Raw genomic sequence first — 24,122 nt, forward strand, 5'->3', positions numbered from 1 at the left:
CATCAAGGACAGGCAGGTTAAAACACGATATGATTTTTCATCCAACAGATTAGAGCAAAAGTCAAGAAGCTTGCTAACGGGGTTAGGAGGGTGCGTGAAAATGGCCTCTCGCACTGCCGTAGTGTGAAATTTGAACTGCCTTTTTGAACGGCGATTTGGTGGTATCCACCACCACTGAAAACGCACTTCACTGTTCACCCACAATTCCACTTCCGGGCATCTATCCTACAGCTGTGGTCTCCCACGGGCGTGAAGATGCAGGCACACAGAAGCTCTCCTAACCCAGCTCCACATGACCCACGTGCCCGGGGTCACGTGCACTGCTTCCCTGCAAAGCCCTGCGAAGACCCGCTGAGGGCCGGGCACAGGCTGCCCTCCACCTGCCACCTGCACACTTCTCTCCCCACCTGTGCGCCCCATGTTTGTCCTTAAACTTATGCAAGCCAGTCGTACTTGCTCTGCAATTATGTCCTTACTGGATAAAAACTAAAGAATTGTCAGTACAAAGAGAGTTGTTTTTATGAAAAGTAAGCTGAAAGCTCTAAGAGGCCGGTTAAAGGCAAGTTGCTGAAAACCAAAAGCAAAATCAAACTGCTCTTGAATAAACAAGTGTAAAATATGGGGGAAAACATCATAAAGATCTCTAAGGATTTTGCACTTAAGAGTCTTCACAAGTGTCTAAAGTCCAAAATCACACCGCACTTTATGACTGGGATTTACCAGGAGAGAGAAAGTGAACACAGCTGGTCCTCCAGTGAGAACCCAGGAGCCAAGAAAAGGCCTGCACACGTGTGCGTTGTCTGCATTTTTTTAAATAATGAAAATGTATTAATGAGTAGCTTATTTAATTTTAAAACTTTAAAAAATAAAGTGATAAACTTTAACAATGCAAAGTGACTCATTGTTCCCTTTGGTAACTTTTCTTGTCCTGAATTGTAATCTGTATGATAATATCGTGGGTTTGGTTTTCTAATCAGTTGGATAATTTCTGCCTTTCAATGGAGGATTTAAGCCATTTACATTTGTGGTTATAACAGATACATGTGCTATGAACTCTGCCACCTTATTTTATTTTTAATATTTATTTATTTATTTAATTTATTTATTTGGCTGCACCGGCTCTTGGTTGTGGCATTCGGGATCTAGTTCCCTGACCAGGGATCAAACCCGGGCCCCCGGCATTGAGAGCGTGGAGTCTTAGCCACTGGACCACCACGGAAGTCCCTGCCACCTTATTTTATGCTATTTGTTTTTTGTGCTTTTTTACTGTTTGCTTTCCTTTTATTACAAGATCCCTGCTTTCTCTGCTTTTGGCTTGTTGTTGGAGAAGGTTTATACCATGTTTTAAGTTCTACTGGGGTTTATCTCTAAGCTTTCCAAATTATTTTAAATTTATTTCTCTAATTATCAAGGTAAAAAAATAAACAAGTATTCCTCCAGAAACTAGACACTTTTCCTTATTTTGAGGACTATAAAAAAGGCCCCGTGGTGGTAATATTGTGTGAAAAAAGCCAAATGTGAAATAGCATTGTATAATCCCTTTTATATGAAAGTCAAAGTTAGGGATAGTGCGAGGGAAACAAAAGCAAAAGTAAAAAAATGGGACTATATCAAACTAAAAAGCTTTTGCACAAAGAAGGAAACTATCAACAACACGAAAAGGCCACCTACCAAAAGGGAGAAGATATGTGCAAATGATATATCTGGTAAGGGGTTAATATCTAAAATATACAAAGAACTCACACAAGTCAATATCAAAAAACGAACTCGATTAAAAAATGCGCAGAGGATCTGAATAGACATTTTTCCAAAGAAGACATACAGATGACCAACGACACATGAAAAGATGCTCAACATCACTAATCATCAGGGAAATGCAAATCAAAACCACAATGAGATATCACTTCTCACCTGTCAGAATGGCTATTATCAAAAAGACAACAAATAATAAGTGCTGGTGAGGGCGTGGAGAAAAGGGAACCCTCATGTACTCTTGGTGGGATTGTAAGTTGGTGCAGCCAATATGGAAAACAGTATGGAGATTCCTCAAAAATTAATAATAGAAGTATCATATGATCCAGAAATTCCACTCCTGGGTATTTATCTGAAGAGAATGAAAACACTAAGTCAAATGATATTTGCACCTCTATGTTCACTGCAGCATTGTTTACAATAGCCAAGATATGGAAACAACCTACGTGCCCATCAATAGATGAATGGATAAAGAAGATATGGTGTATATATATATACTATGGAATATTACTCATTCATAAAAAAGAATAAAATCTTGCCATTTGAGACAACATGGATGGACCTAGAGGGTATTATGCTAAGTGAAAAAAGTCAGACAGAGAAAGACAAATATTATATTTTCAGGTATAAAAGATTCACTTATATGTGGAATCTAAAAAACAAAAAGGAACAAACATAACAAAACAGAAATAGATACAGAAAACAAATAGGTGGTTGCCAGAGGGGAGGAGGGTAGGGAAGGAAAGAAATAGATGAGGGGTATTAAGAGGTACAAATTTCCAGTTGCAAAATAAATGAGTCACGGGTATGAAATGTACAGTGTGGGGAATACAGTCAATACCTATGTAATACCTTTGTATGGTGCCATATTGTAACTAGACTTAATCAAAACGTTTAGGTGACCATTTTGAAATGTACAGAAATACCAAATCACTACGTTGTGTAACAGGAACTAACATAGTGTTGTAGGTCATTTATACTTTAAAAACGAAAAGCAAACTCAGAAAAGGAGATCAGACTGTGGTTACCAGAGGCGGGGCACAGTGGGGTGGGGAAGGGGGATGGGGAGGGGGAATTAAATGAAGGCAGTTAAAAGGTACAAACTTCCAGTTATAAGATGTAATGTACAACATGATAAATATAATTAAGATTGCTGGTATACATATGTTACATATGGAAGAGAGTAAATCCTGAGTTCTCATCATAAGGAAAAAAAAATCTCTATTTCTTTAATGTTGTATCTATACAAGATGATGGATGTTCATGAAACTTCTTGTGGCCATCATTTCATGATACATGAAAGTCAAATCATTATGCTGTACACCTGAAACTTATACAGTGTTGTGTGTCAGTTATATCTTAATAAAACTGGAAGGAAAAAAAGTCAGGGATGATAAAAAAAAAACCCAAAAAGTTAGGGATGATGGCTCTGTCAGTGGCTCGTGGACAGCCGCCTGTGGGGGGATTTCTCTGTGGCTTCCAGCACCTTCCACATGGTTGCTTTCAGTGGCATTCCTCAGTCCAGTTCCACCTGCCTCTTGGAGATCCCCCGACCATGCATCTTCACTTCTGGTGGGGTGCGTGGTTCTTTACATCCCCTCACCAGTATCTTTGTGAGAAGCTGGGATAAGCCCCATCAGGATGACTAGACACTACTGACATCAGAAGTTTCATAAAAAAACTGTGGCATCCTTTACAAATCACCGCTTGCAAGTCACACGTGATGTCAGAGGTTAAACCCATCCCTCCTGAGTCTGTGGGACAGGGCACAGGGAACCTCGGTGGCCCTTCAAAAGTGGAGTGCTATCAAGCCTTCTAGAAGAGCAAAGGTATTGTACCAACCGAGGCAGCGTTAGCTAACCCTCGTCGGGAACTAGTCTCAGTCTTGGTCATTACCTGTACACACAATCTGCAGTTTTGCCTTTCTATAGAATCTCGCGCAGGAGAACCAAGAGTTAAAGAAGGACAGAACATCTGGAGTCAGGATTGCAACTAGGAACAAGTTCAAGCATGGCTTGAAGGAACACGTGAGTAGAGGGGAGTGGGGGGGGTGAGGCCGAGAGGGAGCGTGAGAGGATAGAGAGGATGGAATTGGGCTGAACAAGTTAAAAAAAAAAAATCTCTTCACTTTTTCCCTCTGCATCCACTTTTTAACTTTCACGAAGACACACACCTGCAGGGTCACCATTTCTCGCCCCCAGTCTCTCTCCTTGCTGTTGACCAACTTGTCTCTCTGTACCACAGATTTCCCCTCTAATACCCAAACAATCTTGGTTGAACTAAAATGAACACTTAGCTAGACTTCTTAGCTACTCATTTCTATTACTGTTCATGTTTTATTTCTCCTTGCTGGCAACAAACTATTAGGTGACTCCGTGATCTTGCCTCAGCATAACTGACGGGCAGTCTGCCTGGACCATCGGATGAAGTGGGAGAGACGCAAGTCCCAGATTCCCACACCGTTTCAGGAGGGGGCCAAGGGCTTTCTTTCAGAGCCCCACCCAAGCTTCAAGCGACTACAAAATGAAGATGTGGGATAAGCCTGCGAGTGAAAAGCAAAGCACAGATGACTAGTCAGTTCACCGTCACAGTGAGTTCAGCAGCACCTACTGCATCAGCGTTCACGCGTACCACGGAAGTGCCCCCACAATAACAACTGAAGGTTTAGAGAACGCAATCTTACTATCTGACGAAACAGCAATGTGGAGAACACTCAGTATCGGGGTTGAGCTATCCTAGAAGGTAACTGGGTACTTTTTGTTGCCTGTGAAATAATGTGAATTTTCCTGCATGTTCTGGATGGATGTACCCTGCAAGTAATTCCTCTGGTGAACAAGCCAGGGAGCCTCACCCCGCAGAAGAAGGCTCCCCCACATTGGTTAAAACACCTGTACGTTCTGATTGGAAGCTCCCACCCTAGGGCAGCCCATTACCTCCTGCAGCCTGATCTCCTCCGGCTGGAGGAGGTCCAGCACCCCGCTGCTCCGAATCTCCGGGAGATCCTGCCAGAGGTTAAATCTCGAGTGCGGGTTACTGAGCAGGCATATCTGGGGCACAGCCTTCCTCTCCGGTGGGCTTGCCGGCTCCTCCTCCTCCTCTTCATCCTCCTCCGGGGTCTCCTCGCTGGCCGGGGACCCATCAACATTGTCTTGTATTTCTGCGTCCTGTTGCCTCCTGGTTTCAATTTCTTGGAGAGTTGATTTATCTCGGTATTCCTGATACAGGAGCCCTGAAATCAAATGGAATTGTACTGAAGACACGAAAAAGATTTCAGAGGAAGATCTTTTGGAATCACTAAGTCAAGGCTTTGGACTCTTATCAAGGGCAGATGCTCTGCCTATGAAAATACAAAGAAAGCCAGACCCGCACAGGTCTCAGAAAAGGCTCTATCACTGAACAAACTGCCACTGTCTTCATTTCTTGGGAAGGATCAGCATGCATGAGTTTTTTCTTTTTCAACAAAGAATGAAGAAATCCCTGAACAGATTCAAAATCCAGTCACAAAAATATATGCTTTTCACACACATACTTAGCAAACAACAAGAATCCAGAATTTGACGTGTTAATAACCAATGTGTGCAGAGTTGATGGAAATGTCCCAATTATGTTTCAGTATCCCAACAGGATGCTTCTCAAAGCCTAAATGCTTCAATATTAAAACTCAAGTATATTCATTGGTGAAATGGGAATAGTTGTAAATTCTCATTTTGAAGGAAAAAGTCAATATTTCATCAACCTTATGATTCAAAAGGGAAACATTCCTTTTCTGCTTTCACACTTTCAGACTTACTTCCCTGACCTGAAATAAATGCAGTCTAAGTCTCCAAGGACATTTTGGGGTACAGAGGAATCAGCAAAAATGTAGCACCTCCACAGGGAAAAATTCATTTTGGATGTCCTGGCTGCAGGGCAGAGGGATGGTCTCTCCACACAGGAGCAGCAGAAAAGCTTCAGTGGCAAGGGGGCTCCCAGCCCAGGGAGAGGGGAAGCAGGGCTGGGTGGGGAGAGGAAGGGGGGGTCCTGCTGGCGATGAGGCTGGGAGGAGAGGAGGGTCACCCCAAGGGTTTCGTCTATCCTGTGGGCAAAAGGGAAGCCCCTCAGGCAAACAGCTCTGGTCTACATCTTAGGAGGCCCGTGGATGGGAAGAAAGAGGCCATGCCAGTTCTCTAAGGGAGTGATGATGGAGGCCTGAACTGCAGTGGTGGTGGTGGAGGGATGGGGCCATGTGCGTGATTCAGGGACAGTTATAAGGTAGAATACAGGTCCTGGTGATTGGCTGGTGCTGGGTCATGAACGATATCCAGGTGGCCAGTTGGCAAGGGGGTCCGGTGGCCCTGTTCAAGGAGATGAGGAACATAGGAGGAGGATCCGACTGGGGAATGGGGTGGTGGTGAGATCCAGGTGCACCTGAAGGGAATGCAGGTGGAGAGAACCAGTGGGCAGCTGGACTGGTCTGGAGCCTGGGAAAGCTGTTGGGCCCCTTGATATATCTATCTATAAAACAAAGATGACTTTCCCGGGAAAGTTCTAACAGGGATAAGTGTACCACTTGTAAAGCACTTTCTCATGCAATGCAGTACAAACATTAGCTATTATTCCTTCTTTAATTGTTAAATATATCTAAACAGTACAAAAAAGGAAGGAAAAAAACAGATGATGTTCAAAATTCTGAAAAATGGCTGGATAAATTATATTCATAATTTATAAATAACAGGAACTCAATAAATTACCTGTGGATTAAATTAGTTGGCTTCCTATGTTCCATAATGCTAAATTATAAAGCATTTATGCTAAGTATAACATTTACTTCAAAAAAAAGGATCCTGTGATTTTACGTTACAATCCAGTAGATTACAACATGGAGTTAATTTGACAAAGGAATGAAAAAGAAAATCTAAATCTATGCTAAATGCAACCCGGATTGAAGATCTAAAAAGACAGAGGTTTAAAGTCACTGCCTAAACCGGTTCAGTCATGAGCATAAGATATGATTACTGTTGCCAACATCGAACCAATTAATCTCCTGTGATTCCGATACTGTTTTTACGGAGGTTTAAAGAAACCAGGATTCCACGAGTTGACTTGGATTCACTTTTCAAAGCTTAGCACAGTGTCTCCCACCTAGTAGGTACTCACATATTTGTTGAGTTGAACACCTTTAAAAATGCAGTTTCCAAGCTTCTCAAAAATATCTAACCAATTTGGCATCTTTTTGAAAGTTCAAAAATATGGCTTATGTATGCTACATGGCACATCATGTGTATCATGGGTCAGCATGATGGGTAAATCATGGGTAAATGCTATCTCCAACATCTCACCTGATGATGTGATACATATGCTGAAAAGAGACAAAAATATCAGCATTGTGGGTAGTTGGGTTGAAAATAATATTTCTGAAATCACATTGTGGCAGACACTGTGGTTGCCTCGCCTCTATCCCCTCACAGCCCTTCTTCCCAGCTGGCAGGGAGGGGTTTTGTTTGGGTGCTGACCTAGTCTGTGCTCAGGGAAGTGGATGAATGCTGACTGATCAAAACCTACCATGATGGTTCCCTTCCCCTTGCCACTGCTGGGTTTAGACATGAGCATGTGACATGACCTGGCCAAGGAGACTAAGGGGACATCTTACATCTTTGAGAAGGGCTTCTCAAAAAGATGCCCTTCCCCAGGAGACACTTGGAGACAAACTGCTCCTTTTTTTTTTTTTTGGTTTTTACACATGGTTGCTTGAGGATGTGATGCATGGAGCTCTGGCAGCCATCTTGTGATATGAAGCCCAAATGCTGAGAATGGTGGAGGGAAAGGAACTAGGTGATTGCTTGACTTAATGACCAAATGCAGAATTTCCTACCTCATTCCTGGACTCAACTGAGATAGAATACTTTCATTCTTTAAGGTCATTTTTTTGTGGGGGGTGCTGGATATTGTATTACACTCAGCCAAAGACTCCCAATACAAGTAATTTTAGCATTTTCTTAAAACTTCATACTTCTTTCTGAAGTCTTCAGAATATGAACTTAAACACGCATTTTCCTGGAGTTACTATGATTACAAAGAGTTATCTGACACACTGTGTAACCATTTTCATGACCTGTTTATTTTTATTAGCCTTACCTGAGGAACTATGTTATCTGATTAAATTTTTGTAGTAGAGATATACTGTTGAGATATCATGTTTTTCTATTTTCTCTTTTGTACATTCAGTAAGCAAAATTAATTTTACCTGTAAAAGCTGGCACCTGGTATTATATTCATGCAGAATTAGAAGGCTCAGTTCCCATCTCTCCTAATTAAAATGATCTATATCAGGCTGGCTGTGCTACCCTGCAGAAGGAGGATAAGCTCCTGGAGTCCTTCAAAATCTCACTTTCTGAAGGGAATAATTTTTTTCTTTGAATCCTTCAGATAGAAACTTCTAAAGGGCAGAGAATTCATTTATTTTCTAGTGAGCACCTTCTATGCACCAAGCATTTGTTAGGTGCCAGAGACAACCACAGCACACACACACACGTGTGCACAAACACACACACACAATCACAGGGTCTCAGAGTCTATGATCTTCAGGGCCACCACCAACTACAATGACAGTTGTATACCACATCATGCATAGTCCTGGCATCATTTTGTTCTTGCCTGGGTGGGAGCCGCTGCAAAATTCAACACAGTGGTCTACAAGATGCCCATATAGTCTTCCCACTTTCCTTCCCCCTTAATTCCACTGTGTCTTTAGGAACGCGTTGTCCTTTCCTGATACCTGGCAAAGAATTCACTTCATTCGTTGAGCTAAAAGCAGCTGGCCTCCTGTAGCAATCTGCTTGGCATAAGCCTCGAGTCTATGATGAAGGATGTGAGGAGAAGGCAGCCTCGGTCCTGTGCTGTCATTCAGCACATCTGTTGAGCACCGACCATGGATCCAGCCCAGGAGCCAGAAACACATAGTCACCATTACACCAGGAGATAGTGGGAGAAAAGCCTCGGAATGTCAGTCTCTACTGTTTACCAAATGAGGAAACTGAGGGCCAGGATGAGCAGGTACCAGAGCTCAGGGCTCCCCACTCCCAGCTTTGAGCTTATGCCACGGGCTCTCCAGGAAGGAGGTCTCCACACGCCCACACTGCAGAAGGGAGCCTCTCTCTCCGTGAGAGGAGGCACGGATCTCCCCACTCCCACCTCGATTTCCTTCCTAGTCCTGACATCGATCTCAGCCAGAGGATCCCTTTCTAGAGGGTGGAATTCGAGGCTTCCAGCACATGCCAAGGCCGAGGTGGCCCTCCTCGCTATAAAGGGCAATGTGGCAGAGGTGGAAGAAAGGGATTTTCGGGTGTGTTTGTCCTTAGATCAGCCCCTCTCCATTTCCGCCAGCAAACAAAGGGAAAAGCCGCCACCACCATCACCACCCAGCCCGACACGCATGGGGCCCGCTAGGAACAATATCCCTGGAGTCAGCGCTGCTTAACAGCATGCAGTGTGCGCTCCACCCTCAGCTTTGCAAGGGCTCAGCTCCTCCCAGGGTTCAGTCCAGAATAAACCCCAGCCAGGGAAAAGGGAACCTGCCCAAAAAGTCTCCTAAACACGGGTCTCCCGGGGCAATGGAAGCTCCACTTCTATTGGAGACACTTCATGTCCGTCTGAGTGTTTGGGATGGAGAAAAATAATGATGAATTTAGGAAAGAAAATTTTCAAGCCCAAATTTTAATTTAATGAATAAACTGCTGCTCTGACAACCCTGAAGAACAGAAAGATTTCTAGGCGGTACCATTCCCGCATAACCCACGTCACCCACTCGTGGCCACCTCTGGTGATGAAGATGAGAACGAGTTTGATGTCATCGGCAATTTTTGACTTTTAAATGCGAGTGCTCGGGTTTTGGGGACGCCTTCTCAATCCACTTTCTGCTTTCACAGAGCTTCAGCTGCAGCTGTGCAGGAGCTGGACACGCGGGCTGTGCCCTGCACTTCTGGCCATGCTCTGGACAGGCAGGTGAAGCCAGGCTTCCCTTCCTAACCCAGGGGCCTCTGGGGCTCCCAGCTTCTCTCTACTTTACCTTTCCTTCCCCTGTGCAACGTCTGCCGCTGCCACCCCTTCCTGAATTGCCCCAGTCAGCCTGACTCTCTCCAGAAGTCCCCTCTGCAGGGTCCCCTCCCTTTCCAGGTCTTCCCCAGGCCCCCGGGCGGGGATGGCGGGGGACGCATGGAGCCCCCCCCCCCCCCGCATGGCCCATAAGCACCTAACCCCTGGACTTTCTGGCAGAAGACGCAAGAGGACAGAGAGCCCTCCCCAGGAAAGGGCTGGGCAAGCACACCTCTCCAAGAGAGCAGGAAAGAAATGCATTTGCTAAAGCCCAATTATACACGTGGCAGTTTTGCCTCTGGAACCATTTAGAACCAAATATGTCAATAACCTTCCTTGTCAGAAACATTTGTGCAGGGGAAACGCAAGGGCATCCCACAAGCAGGGGAGCCCTCAGAGTCCACCAGGAACCCACGTTTCCCCCAGTGACGCCCCGTCGCCGCTGGGGACACCCACCTATTTGTTCGATGAGGTTCCTCCAGGAGTCGGCGGGAATGGGGTGGATCATCTGCAGGGCCTCGGTGAGCGTGGTAGGGCTGTCAGCGAGGGCCGGGCACTCCTCGGGTGTGGCCTCATTTCCCAGGGTGGAGGACGACTCGCTGCCAGAGAGAGAGGAGAGGCAGGAACCGGTTATTTTTAAGCAACGACACACCTCGGCCAGCTCGCGAGAGGCGTCCGCACAGGCGGCCCTGGCTAGATGGACCCTGACCGGGATGTCCAGGCCGAGCGGCCGCCGCCGCTCCCTGCCACGCAGGCCCCACAGGCCCTTTCTGTCACCGCACCAGGGCGCGACCGGGTAATTCATTCCCACACCAGCCCGCCCAAACCTTCATGTTTTCGGAGCTCGCGGGCAGGCGTCGGAAACTTGGCGCGTCCTGCCCGCTTCGCGGCGCCGCCCGGCCGCCCGGACGGGTCCCGCGGCCAGGGGCCCTGCGCTCGCTGCGCACCCCGCGCCGCTCGCTGTCACACGGCCCCCGGCCCCCTTTGGGTAGCGATCCTCCAGTCCCAGGGCCACGCGGCGCGGAGAGGGGCCACCAAACGGGACGCGTGCGCCCAGGGCGCCCGAGAGAGGGCGCGGGAGGCGGCCCGGGGCAGGGACAGGGGTGTCGGCGGTCCGGCTGGGGCGCACCCCCGACCCCAGGCGGCGTGCGGGCACGATGGGGGCCGCGGGAGGAGTGAGGGGCTGCGGGGCCCGCGGGGCGGGGGGCGGGGGACGGGCGGTTCGGGTAGGCGTCCCCGGCCAGGGACGCAAGCTGGGGCCACAGGCGCGCAGTGGTGGCGCGCAGGGGTTGGGACGGCCGCTCGCCCTCACCTGCCAGGGAGGTGTCCCGCCGCTGAGTCGCGCGCGTCGCTCTCCGAGGTGGAGCTGTCGTGGTCCACGGCGCAGGCGGCGCTGAAGGCTGCGGCCAGCAGCTCCATGGGGGCCGGCAGCCAGGCAGGCTCTGGGGCCGGGTCGGGGACCGCGCTGGGGGCCCGGAGCCAGGCGGGGGGCGACGAGCGGGCTCCGGAGCGGGGTCGCAGCGCGCTCAGCTGGAGCAGGAGCTGCCGCTGCCGCCGCCGCTGCCAAGAGCTCCAGCAGGCGCCCCGGCGCGCGCCTGGAGGCTCCCGGGGTTGCCACGGCAACGGGGGAGGCGGGTGGGGCGCGCGCGGCGGGGGCGAGGCCCGGCGGTAGCTGGGCGGGGGAGCCTGGCCTTGGGCGCGACCCAGGCCCCGCGGGCGCCGACTGCTGCCCGGGACCGCCCGCCAGTTCCGCGCCTCCCTCCTCCGCCGCGGCCCTGCCCGGGCAGGGGAGACGAGGAGGGCAGGATGGGTGGGGGCCGGCAAGCTTCGCCTTCGTCTTCCCGCCCCCTCCTCGCCGTCTGGCCAGATCCCTCCAGCTCGCGGGGCGAACTTGGAAGGTAGGGGCCAGGTGACCCTCTGCCCGGCGCGCCCTCGAACTTCCGCCTTGCCCACCCCGCGCATCCTATGAGGCCCTTCGCAGGGACCCGCCCGGAGACCCCCGCCTCTGTCGCTCCGGGCCCAGCCTCGAGGGACCCTCGAGGATGTCCGCTCCTGACCTGACTATGCAGAGGGGGCCAGCGCGGAAGCCTCTCCCGGACGAGTCTGTCTGCCCCCAGCTACCCCGAGGTCCTGGCAGCACGGGGTGGGTATAGGGGAGGGAGTGGAGGAGAAACAAAGTGCCCCCAAGCCTCCACCCGGTTTCCCTGCCCGGTCACAATGACTTTCGGAATCTGCACCTTTGTGTTAGCTAGTTCAACTCGCTTCCGGATACAGAGAGCAAGCAAAAATGGTAAACTGGAGTCGAGGGGAGTGTGAGTGGTCCCGTGTGACTTGGAAATCTAGAGGGACAACTCCAAAATCCGACTCCAAGTCCAGCAAGAGAACTGGAGCCCTCCGCGGCGGCCTTCTCTGAGGGCAGCCCCTCCGCTCCCCGCTCCCCTGGGCGGTGCCGGGTGCCGGGTGCCGGGACGGCGGCCTGCCTCTGCGGGCCAGAGCCAGTTCCCGCTCTTCGGAGGGTACCTGGGGGGGTGGGTTGTGCAGACCAAAAGTGGAAAATCTTCTCGGCACCTTCCCCTGCACAGTCTACCCACGGGGCATTTGTTTAAATTAACAGATTCCTCGTTTTTCGATGCAAATACTCCTGCTGGGAGGGGTTCACTTACTAGTTAGTAGGTTGGCTTTAATGCATTCCTTAGCCAGCCGTCTAGAGCGCGGCAATTGTAAAGGGAGAATTGGAGTGGAAAAGGAGAGAAAGCAGCTTAGGAAGGGGCCTTTTTGCCAAGAGGGGAACTCCCTTTCCCAGACTTCAGCTGGCGGCGCCGGCGGTCCGTGTGCATTCCATCGGACTCCAGGAAAAGGTGCTCAGGTTGACGCAAACCAGTTCCTAAAGCTGCCTCTTAGCCCTCGTTCCCCTCGAGGGGCCAGAACGAACAGGTCTGATCTCCCCTTGCCCTTAAGGACTCATAATATTTGCGTGACAACCATCTGGTCTTCTGTCTTTCCAACCCGAGCCACTCCCTTCCTTGACTCATTCTGCGTATCTCCGGGCGGCCCTCCCTTGAGCTCTACATTTTCATCTGTCCACTGGCAGTCTTCACCTGGATGCCTGCTAAACACATCCCCACCACCACCAGCAGCCAGCCAGCCAGGAGGCCAGGCAGAACGTGAGGGACAGCCTCAACTGCTCCTGTACCTCCTGTCACCCCACATGTCAATGCCCCACTGAGCCCCCTGGATCCCCAAAAGCTTTCAAAGCTGTCCCCTCCTTGGTATTTAGACCTCTCCTTCTCTCTGTCCATCCTTGTCTCTGTCTCCTTTTTAACCTTTTGTCCCTCCCCTACTTAAAAACCTCTGTTGGAGTCCCATCCCCTGTGGGCGAAGGCCACCTCCTGCCTCTGTAATGGGCTCTTTACCAGGTGTCCCACTCCTTGCCATCTTCCTTGGCTAGAACTGCCCACCTTACCCCCCAGGTCCTCACGGTTACTGGTTGAGGCTCCCTGGAGCATCCCCACCAGGCCCTTAACCCTGTATAACCAGCGGCATTGCCTGGCACTGTAATTCCCTGTGAAGAGGGCCATCCTTACACTAAGATGTGGGCTCCTCTAGGGTTGGCACCCTGGTGTCCTAGTCATCTTTCATCGGGGTCCAAGGAGGTGCACTGGCTGGGCGGTCACTGGGACCTGCTGCTTTGCATGGTTTCACCGCCCCTGAAATTTGATGTAACACTAAATGGAAGCTGTCACTTTCACACTTGGTTGCACTGAGGAGAAAAGACTCATTTTTTTTTTTTAATCAGAAAATATTCAAGTGAATTACATATATTAAGATGAGTATAATAAAACCTTCCAATTGAAAAATAAGCTAAAAATATCCTTCTAATTATAAAATCAGTTTAGAAAGTCACTGCGTTCTGAAGGCATATAACCTTAAGCTAAATTCCCCATGTTCTATTTTCAATCATACTTAGTGCTTATTGGGCAGGCTATTATTAAAATCTCCATTTAACTGACATTTTGCTCTGAATCATTCACAAAATAAAGTATAGGTAAATATTTCAAATATTTATACTTGATTAGTCCATCGTTGGTGCTCTATAAGCATTTGTTAAAGAATTAATGATATGTTTTAAAAAAATATTTAGTTATGTTATATATTTTATCTAAAGATTCTTTATCTCTTTCTTTGGGTTATAAAAGGTAAATATTGGAAACAAAGTGGATTCTTATTTATGTAGCAACCTCAGCCTTCAGGCATTCTCATTTATGTTTATAAAATGTTACTTTATTCTGAGGGAGAATTGCTAGAAGCAGAAGGAAGCTGAGAAATGATCTGGTCCAACTCTTATTTTACAGAAAAAGAAGCAGAACCAGAGGGTTAAAATGACAAGCCCAAGAGCACAAAGCTGGCTAATGGCAGATTTTGGAAGTATGTGCTAGTAAGTCAAGACTACCTTGTATGGATTAAGGAACTGCAAATTTCTGTTTTCTTATTCTAAATATTTTTAGGGTCACATGGTATGCCACCAGATTATTACAGGTTAAAACACATGTGTATTCTTAAATCTAGTAGGAAAATGACTTTGTAGTGAGAAGGTAATCCTCAAATATACATTTTAAAACTTCTAGAAACAGGTGCTTGATAACTTTTAATTAACTGTAGCTTTTAAATCCATAAACACAGTTTATTTTTGTCACTCTTAAAAGACTTTTTCAGTTGCTTTGAAAATCAACAAATTTAAACCAGAGAGGCAGCACCAGCAGTCAGTCCCCAGGAGGCTACAGGCTTGAGGCTAAATGGACCCCCCCAAATCCAGGCGAAAGTTAGGAAAAGGGCAAGATGTAGCCTCTCTCACTGCAGCTCCAAGAGAAACCATACTCAGTGGATAAAAAGACTTCCCCACAAGGAGACTCTCCGAACTTAGATTCTTCTGTTGTGTGGTTAGAAGTATTTTACTGGTGAGGTGGAGGGGGAGATCTTTCCTTACTTATTATCAGAAGGATAATTTGTAAATGTGGGATTGTAACACGTTACAGAAATAAGTTTAAAACACAATCAATTTATCCCTGTTTAGTAAAGAATTAATCTTACCCAAAGAGAGGTCTGACCTTTTCCTTGGGCTCCCGGGAGGTGACCTCTAAGCCATTGGAATGTCTGATAAGAGTGTCTTTGCTTACCTGGGGGCTGGGACCACATCAGATAAGGTGGAGGCTTTGGGCCACGTGACAATAGCTCAGCCTCCAGAGGGGCTGAAGACTGAGGTCAGCCATCTGGGTGGCCAACCAGTCCTAGCTGATGGAGCCCCAATAAAAACTCTGAACACCCATGCTCAGATGAGCTCCTGGTTGGCAATATTGTCACACATTGTTACCTGGGGATGTTAGCTCTGTCCACAGTTTCATAGGGACGAGACAACTGGAAGTTCCAAGTGGAACTTTTCTGGATTCTGTCCTATGCATCTCTACCCTTGTCTCATTTAAAACTGTAGCCTTTCACTGTAATACGCCATAACCATCAGTAACAGCTCTGAGTCCTTCTCATGAATTTTTGAACTGAGGGCAGTCTTGTGGGTTGTACCCTAACTTTGCAAGCCTTGACTCTGGTTTAGAGTACGGTGGCCACGTTCCTCTTACAGCCTTCCTTTCCTTGGTATCTTTTTCTCTCTGTCAGTCTGCCCCGTACGCCGCTGCCAGGTTAGTTTCCCTCAAGCACATCTGTTTCCGCACATCTGTTGTTTTCAGTGACTCCCCAGTACCTTGCTGGCACTTCATTGCTAATGGAGTTAATGTGCAGCCTGGACTCGGGCTGCCCGTTTGGGGGCTGGGTCACCCCTGAGAGCTCCCATGGCCCTGCCTTTGCTGTGTTAGCTCTGCCCTGTTATCACCCACTTGCATGGTTTCTCTTCCCAGTGACCTGAGATTTGGGGGTGGGGCAGCTCTGAAGATGTCATTTATTTCTGCATCCCCAGCATCCAGCCCAGCCAGGAGGCATCGGGAAATAGTCAGTGAATAAGTAAATATGGGGAAGTTGGTAGGTGTTATGTGGACATGTCCTTGGTTTCATTCTTTCTTCTACAGTTACTGAGTCTAGCACTAGCACTCCCTTGGTGTTACATCTTGGCCTTCTTGGGTTAGAAGGTAATTCTTTCATTGCCCTCTTTGGGAACCAGCAGGTTTCTGGGGTTGGTGCCTCAAGCGTGGGGGAGGTAACTGGCCTGCTGTGGTGAGTCAAAAAACCCATTAAAACTGGATTTGTTGTTTTGGTGAAGTGAGGAGCGTTTTGTTTTTGTTTTGTTCTTTTTGGACGTGGTTGCTATGGTGGACAGTTGTTATAGTTTTGGTTAAATAGGGAAAAGCCCAGAGGGATGAAGAGATGCATACAAATCTTTGTCTGATTTAAGAAGATATGCGAGTGTTGGACAGGTTTCAGTGATCATGGGAAGTAGGCATTGCAGTCCGAGGGCTTAGCTGCCCAAGCTTCAATATTGCTCTGCTGAATACATTTTCAGAATCAAAAATAGGCAGCCAAGCTTTGCTCCACTTCCAGGCGTGAGAGGCAGCCTGGATGATGTTGTTTGGCTAGTGAAATGTCGGGATTTCCAAAGCAATTTGATGGTTCGTGTGTCCTTAGTACTGTCCTTAAAAGGCTGAGACAAATGGCGGCCGTATCGTCAATTATGAGATGCAGACAGTTGTATGGCCTGGATAGAAATGTATTTCTCAAAACAGGCTCCCCAAAATAACTCATGGATAAAACACTATCATGTTGTGTGTCTGTCTGAAACTGCGGAAAATGAGAGCGGGCCTGGGATGTGGGTTTCTTTGGAACATTCCTAACCAAGGAGCTGGGGACACATAGAGCCTGAGGATTTTGGCTATGGGTGATGTCATATACTTTTGACCAATAGGAGCATTTCTGAAATAAGGGGGACCTAAGAGAAAATACTGCTATTTCCAAAATATGTTGAGGATGAAATTTGAAGAAAATGAGATTAGGAGTTGCCTTGGTACATTCCTAATCTAATAATTTACATTTTAAGTTGTGGCCATTAGGGTTTATACACTCTTAGTTGGAACTCAAACTGTAAAGGCTTTGATAGCCCACTTCCTTCCACTCAAACATTTATTCATTTTAAATCACCTTACAAACTATATAGTTAGATCTAATTTAGTACTATATTAATTAGAGCATTTTGTAAACTATAGTATACTATACAAATAGAAAGTGATATTATTTAGGAAGCCTACATTTGACGCTAAAATACATTCGCTATTGTAATGGAGAATGCATTGCCTTAACTATTAACCAAATGTAGCAAAACTATTTAAGATATGAAACAAGAAAGAAAAAGATGTCCATTCATAAATAAAATATACTTGAAGGAAAAGCATGTAGTTAACAAAATTAATAACTAGACGTTGTTCACACATTGTTCTTTGAAAATTGCAAATAATTGGATTTTAGAGAAATATTTTCCTTAACAAGAAGTAAGTAGCATGACAACTTTCCATTTCCTACCGAAGAAAACCACCTCGCCCTTAACATCCAGTAGAAACAATGTTCTGTGTTGAGTCACCAGGACTAAACGTTCAAGGATTTAGAGTCTCATAAAAAGACCAATATGTCTTTGGTAGAGACTGGTCACTTTATGACAAGAGCTGTTAGAAGCACGAAGGAGGTATCCCACCAGACACCTCCTTCGTGCTTCTAAGTGCCCGGTTCCAGGTCCTTGACTGCCTGTCATCATGTTGATGAAAATGCCTTTCTTCCCAGGAATTCAAAGCTTTTGACTACTGTTGGGTATTTCTATTTGGAAGGCTCTAAAATAAGGGAACTGGTGACCACAGTGTACAACAAACAAATGAGTGTTATAATAAAGAGAAAGCACGATATTTCAAAAGCATAGCAGATACACAGCAATCAAAGAATTTAAGAAATGATAAGCCAGTGTTAGCCAAGGCTTGGAAACTGTCGTTTGCCTCTGGAGGTGGGAGTGTGAGTTGGTGTAACCTTTCTAGAGGGCACTCTGACACCCATATCATAAACCTGCCAATGTTCATACTCTTTGGCAAAGAGATTCTAATTCTAGGAATGTATCCTAATGAACTGTAAGAATCCATGTGAAAAATTAGCTACAAAAATATTTATTACAGTGTTATTTATAATAGTGAAATACTTGGAGTAGCCTAAAATTCCAATAATAGGAAATCGACTGTTTAAATTATGACATGTCTCTAAAATGGAATATCATTAAACTGATTTAGAAAATCTTTAATAATCTGGAAAGATGCCCATAATATATTGACTAGAAAAGCAGATTCCCAAACTGGATGGTAGCACGATCTTATTTTGTTTGTAAATGGAGTTATATATATGGACTTTTAAGCATACATATGTATTTGAAAAGGACTGGAAGAATGATCACCAACAACATTTCCCAGTACTTGTGGTTGATTGGTCAGATTCTGAGGGAATTTTCATCTTTTTACTCATATGTGTTTAAAAAAAATTTTTTTTTTTGCAATAAATGTGTCACTTATGTAATAAGGGGAAAAAAGTTACTTAAAAAAAAATCAATCCCTTAATGTGCATACATCTAGAACACGAGTTTAAAGTGTTCACATAACCATAGGGAATCCTGATGAACTTGAAAAAGGGGGCTTAGCTATTTTGTGTTCTCTAGATTTACTTGGGGGAAAACACCTCAATTCATAACATAAACCTATCTTTTAAAAAGCTCTTCAGTTTCCAAAGAATCACAAATTCAAATTTTTACAGTAGATTACTTCCTGGCAGTCTCTAAAATTAAAGCACTTACCTGATATTCTAATCTGCCTGGTTGTAAAAATAGTCCCTTTTCCAGAAATTCCCCTTTTCCTTCCATAAACCCACGTGAACAACTCCTAACCAGAATGCTCCTTCCTTTTCCATTGAAGTCCTGGTCCCATCGAAGGAGTCATCAAAGAAATGACTGCCTCCCATCAAAGGCAGTTCTCCTAACACCACAAGCCTTTACCTGCCCTCCTGCATGGCTATATCCCACCTGGGCTGGCTCAAATGCCACCTCCTCCATGAAGCCCACCCTGCATCCTATCTCATGGCAGGCTGTATTTGCTCACTTAGGGTCTCCTGTAGCACTTCACCAGGGTTGTCTCTAAGGCGTGATCATATTCTTGGAGAATGAATTCTCTGTCCTCCTGGACTGTTCGTGGAGACAGGACTCAGCCTGATTGATGTCCACCCCCTCACTGTGCCTGCAGAGACCTTGTACATCCTGGAGGCTCAAGACATAGTCACCAAATGGAGGTGGAGTGGAGGAGGCTTGAAAGCACAGGCGTTCTTTTGGTCTCCTCCCAGTGCTTGGTAAATTACAGTCATAGAAACATTTACAAACCCTTTCCTTTCACCCACTAAATACAAACTTCCTCTCCTTGCTACTGCCTTAGCAGGTGAGTGCACTGTTAGTTGAAGTACCATCCCTTCCCCGGGGGAAACGTAAGTTTACCAGCAAAGAAGTGAAATTTCACTTTTGTTTCTTTACCTATTTACTGTTCACCCCTCCCCCGAGCTGACCGGTTGATGCTTCTTTTCCTAATTTTAAACCCATGTCTCATTTTTTCCACGCAGTGAAGACTGCATGCTAAATGATTGCTATTTCTAAAGTGTTGCTCAGCCCTTGGAGTAGCTTTTATTTGTCACAGTGTCAGTGGGATCTCGAGGCTTGTTTCTTTGTTAGGCTCAGGGTAAAGAGATGGTCCTTATTAGTCTCCCTTTTCTTCCTAACCGTGAGGGTCTTTTGTAGGGGGTCTCAGAGGAGGGTCTTAAGCTCACCAGAAATACATTCTTCCCTTTGAAATTAGCATTTGTTCTTTAAAAAGAAAGAGGCTCTAACCTGTCATCAGTTGAGTGTTTTCCGTAAGAAGTGATGGATTTTTACCAGGAGAGAAGAAAGCCTCCTAGACACAGTGAGTCAGGGAAGCAATAGAACCGAACTGGAAAATTCCTTCCTTTTGGGAGCACCTGAGAATACATGGTGTCCCTTCCGTAACCTAAGGCCTTCGTTTCAGCACTTCACATGTTGTGAATCTCCACCAACCGTGTGTGGGTCTTAAAGATGGAGTGCTCTACATTTTCTGTTATGACCGAATTGAAAATCTTCGGGAGAAACAGGCACTTGTGCATTGCTGATGGGAGAGCAGAACTGTCCAACCTCATATGGAAGGGAATTTGACCCTAACTAACAGAACCACGTATGTGCAGTGGACTGTTTGTGTGCCCCGCGGATTCGTATGCCGAAATCCTAACCCCCCAAAGGTGCTGGAAGTGGGGCTTTTGGAAGATGATTAGGTCATGAGCGTGGAGTCCTCATCAATGAGATTAGTGCCCTTATAAAAGAGACCCCGGAGAGATCCCTCGTCTTGGTCTTGGCTTTCCCAGCCTCCAGAACTGTGAGAAATAGGTGTTTGCTGTTTACAAGCCACCCAGTCTATGCTATTTTGTTAGCCTGGCCCAGTCAGACTGAAACAACACGCATTTCCCCTCTGACCCAGCAATTCCATTTCTCAGAATTACCCTGAAGACACGCCCTGAAATACAAACTAAGATGTGCACAAGGTCATTCTTCATGACATTATTTTTTAGAGCAAAATATTGGAAACAACCTACATAGCCATCCAAAGACGATTGGTTGACTACACCATGGTATAGTCACCCGACGAAGTCCTATGTAGCAGAATCGAGAATGAGGAAGGCGTTTCTGAACTGGTATGGAGTGATTTCCAGTGCTATGTGAAAGAAGCAAGGTATGGAAGAGCACACGCAGTTTGTGAACTAAAGAAGAGGAAGTCATACAATTACACACCCCACCTCACCCCATCCCAAACGAGAAGCACGGGAAGGAAAGAAGAGAAACCAGTAAAGATGGTTATTTCCAGAGCTGGGGTGGAGAGTAAGACCTTTCTGAGTGTACTTTTTATATAGTTTTGAATGTATAACCATGTAGATGTTTTACATATTCAAATAATTTTTAAAAATATAAAAGTATGGGGGGAAAAATCAAACCCTAGAATTGAAAATAAACTGAAGCAAATGAACTTAAGTAATTATCAAGTTGATAATATTACAACACAAAAGAATTGAAGTAACTTTTTAATGTAGTGCTCTGTCTTTGTGCCATTACTGAGATCTATTCTGGGACTAAAAAAAGCAAAGACATTTTAAACTTTACTTTGTAGGTGTGGCGGGTTGAATTGTGTCCCCTGAAAAGATACGTTGAGGTCCTAATGCCTCGTACCTTGAATGTGACTTGATTTGGAAATAGGGTCTTTGCAGATGTAATGGCGTTAAGATGATATACTGATTAGCCCTAATCCAATAACTGGTGTCTTTATAAGAAGAGGGAAATTTGGACACAGAGACACAGACACACAGACAGGAGAACACTATGTGAAGACGTTGGCAGAGGTTGGAGTGATACATCTACAAGCTAAGGAATGCCAAGTGTTGCCAGCAACCACCAGAATCTAGGAGAGAGGCATGGGACAGGTTCTCCCCTGCAGCGTTCAGAGGGAGCGTGGCCCTGCCTTGATTTTGGACTTCTGGTCTCCAAGACTGTGAGAGAACAAAGTTCTGTTGTTCTTAAGCCACCCAGTTTGTGGTAGTTTGTTGCAGCGCCTTAGGAAACTAATATAGTAGATTCGTTATTGGTTATGGTATAGGTAGATTAATTGTGAAATTCTTCTTTGAGTATTTGTAGAATAGAGCATTATCCTATAATACATTGATGTTGAGACCCAAGGGCCTCACTGTTAGAAAAAGGAGATGATGAAAATATGGAATAGGGAGAGAGAGGAGGAATGCTGTGTGTCGGGTTGGAATTGAAGGTGTCCATATGAACTCACATGCATGCACACACACACAAGCACAAACACGTTTCCTCGCTCTGTCCACTGAAAAGTCCTAGAAGCGATGACCTTCCAGTAGTACGGAGCACATACAGCCTGAAGATCTTGGTTTCTAAGTATCATTCTGCACTAAAACTAGGGCTCCTTGGGGAAATGGTTGACTTCAGGTCTGGGATGTAGAAATTATGTAAAGTATCTTCCTGTGTCAGAAAGTAAGGAAATGCTCAAGGACATGAAGGAATGTGTCAAAGGGACATAATAGCCATCTTAAAGGGGCTCTTACTGGCCAACTTAGTGACAGTAATGGATTCACTGGACACATTGAATTAAACAAAAACAATCAACCACCATGAATCCATAGTGAAACTCAAAAACAAAATAGAACCAAAAACAAAGGAGAGGTCTTCTTCACAGAAGAATATCGATTAATACAAGTAGGAGGAATAACAGAACATTCTCATTTTACAATTTCCAATGTAATGGTTGATACAGGAAGGATCATTAATGGATGTTAAAAGACACTGAGTGAAACATTAATAGGAAAGAGGATATTTACATGTTCTCACACTATCACTTTCCAGATAACCTATTAGTTGCAAAAGGAAAAATTGTACCTTTACTTCGGAGCAGTCTGGCAGCTCCTGAATTAACCAAATGATCAAACTTAGCCTCAGGAATAGCAGGCCAGCTGACATTAGTGCCTCTTGATGGGGTGCAGTTTGAAGTACACACCATCTAGATGCATTCTTGCTAAAAATGTCTAACCTGAATGTAACCAAGTGTCTAGCCCTAACTTTCAGTTTAAAGAAAATATAGGGAGTAAAGGAACAGGTTAAAAGTCTGCACAAGGAAGCAGTCAGACACACAATGGGGGCCATTCTGCAATTGATCAGCCTGGATTTTCGCAGTCAGTCATGGAAAAAAATGGGGAGACTGTTGAGATTATAGGAGTCTAAAGAGAACATCTGACAAATGCAGTGCTCAGAATTTAATTAGACCTTGATTCACAAATCGCAGCTGTAAAAGACATTTTGTGGGGAATTCCCTGGTGGTCCAGTGGTTAGGACTTGGAGCTTTCACTGCAGTGGTCTGGGGTTCAATCCCTGGTCAGGGAACTGAGATCCCGTAAGCCACTCAGCAGATTCACAAAAAAAAAAAGAAAAGAAAACAGACATTTTGGGGACAGTTGGAAGAAATTTGAATATAGACTGGCTAGTAGATAGATTATGGAATGATTGTGAATGTTCTTAGGTGTGATAATGGCATTGTGATTATGTAGAAGAATACTGATTCCTAGAAGCTTTGCACTGGATATTTAGGGGTGAAGTGTTTGATGCCTGCAATTTACTTTCCTGTGGTTTAGTGGAAACAGAAGAGGGAGAAAGAGAATACAAATATACAAGGTGTTAATAATTTAGGAGGTCTAGGTTGAGGGTATATCTGTAGGTTAAATTTCTTTCTTTATAAGAAGTTGGGGGAAAGGAAAAGAAGTATTTAGAGAAAGGGCACATTTGGTTTAAAAAACTGTATTAACAATCAATTTTAAATGCAGTCGGATGTAAAGTATAGAATATTGAGTTAGGGATGGTATAAAGGCTGAGGGAATGAAGTGGCCTTTGCTAGTCACCTTGCCAAGCTTGGGAGGCCCTACTGGAATGGGAGCCCCAGGAAGGCAGAGCTTTTGGTCTCCTGTGTCCGCTATCTGACCCCCTGGTACCTAGAGCAAAGCCTGGATCATAGTAGGTGCTCAACAGGCATCTGTCTGACGCAATGAAGTGTAAATAGCTCAGTGATAAATACCTTTGTCTGATTTCTGATTATTTTTTTAGGATAGACTCTTGGTCAAGATTAAGAAGATTTTTATTGCTTTTCACATATTTCATGAAATTACAAAAGGTTATGCCAGTTTACACCCAACCAGTGTCTCTCTCTGTACCCTTTCCAGTATTCAATATTTGAATTTTAAGCAAGTTGTCAATTTGATACATGAAAAATGAAACCTTGTTCTGTTTTGCATTTTTTTCTTTACTAGTGAAGTTGGTTTTTTGTGTGTATTTATGATGGTTTTGTATTCTTCTTTTGTGACTAATCTTTTTGAAACTGAGTAATTATTAGTCAAATCCATTTCACCTGCCTTCAATAATTAAGGTCATTTTAAGACTTGCATGTCTTCCAAATGGCACTTAGCCTAAACAGTAAGATGTTTGCCTGAGTTGTTTTCGAGGAACTTGGAGTCAGCTGCCTCTAGTTTGAGCTGAGCTGAAAGTCAGCCGCATCTAGTTAGAGCTGGGCTGGTTAAGACTGGATAGGACCACTGACCCTCCAACTGGGCACGAGCAAGCGGGTGACCCTTTGATGTCAGAGGACTGAAAACCCCACCCTCAGATCGTGCTAAGAGCC

At 45.5% G+C, this 24,122-nt stretch overlaps 2 protein-coding genes and 1 long non-coding RNA gene across 9 annotated transcripts in view; 1 reads left to right on the forward strand and 2 right to left on the reverse strand.

The window, feature by feature from the left end:
• NGEF (neuronal guanine nucleotide exchange factor) overlaps window positions 1–11,785 on the reverse strand; it is a 43,717-nt gene extending 31,932 nt beyond the window's left edge. For both annotated transcript variants that reach the window (XM_082466285.1, XM_082466284.1), the window contains exons 1-3: window positions 11,135–11,785; window positions 10,279–10,421; window positions 4,686–4,981 (exon numbers count right to left, since the gene is read on the reverse strand). In XM_082466285.1, the coding sequence (XP_082322411.1) occupies window positions 4,686–4,981; window positions 10,279–10,421; window positions 11,135–11,784 (1,089 nt within the window). In that variant the 5' untranslated portion in view covers window position 11,785. The remainder of the gene's footprint in view (window positions 1–4,685; window positions 4,982–10,278; window positions 10,422–11,134) is intronic.
• Window positions 10,428–24,122, forward strand: part of LOC309663018 — a 37,432-nt gene continuing 23,737 nt past the window's right edge. The window contains exons 1-2 of one of the 6 annotated variants that reach the window (XR_014265067.1): window positions 10,428–10,618; window positions 14,175–14,257. This is a non-coding gene — a long non-coding RNA (uncharacterized lncRNA). Of the gene's footprint in view, window positions 10,619–11,588; window positions 11,721–11,829; window positions 11,966–14,174; window positions 14,258–24,122 lie in introns of those variants that run through there. The other 5 variants (XR_014265068.1, XR_014265069.1, XR_014265070.1 and 2 more) reach the window with 5 other exon arrangements.
• LOC309663016 (ephexin-1-like) overlaps window positions 11,903–24,122 on the reverse strand; it is a 42,099-nt gene continuing 29,879 nt past the window's right edge. Inside the window, exon 3 of the mRNA XM_082466307.1 lies at window positions 11,903–11,952. Coding sequence (XP_082322433.1) covers window positions 11,940–11,952 — 13 coding nt within the window. The 3' untranslated portion in view covers window positions 11,903–11,939. The remainder of the gene's footprint in view (window positions 11,953–24,122) is intronic.

This window comes from Balaenoptera physalus (genome assembly GCF_965194825.1).
Source record: "Balaenoptera physalus genome assembly, chromosome: 6".
Lineage (NCBI taxonomy): Eukaryota > Metazoa > Chordata > Mammalia > Artiodactyla > Balaenopteridae > Balaenoptera > Balaenoptera physalus.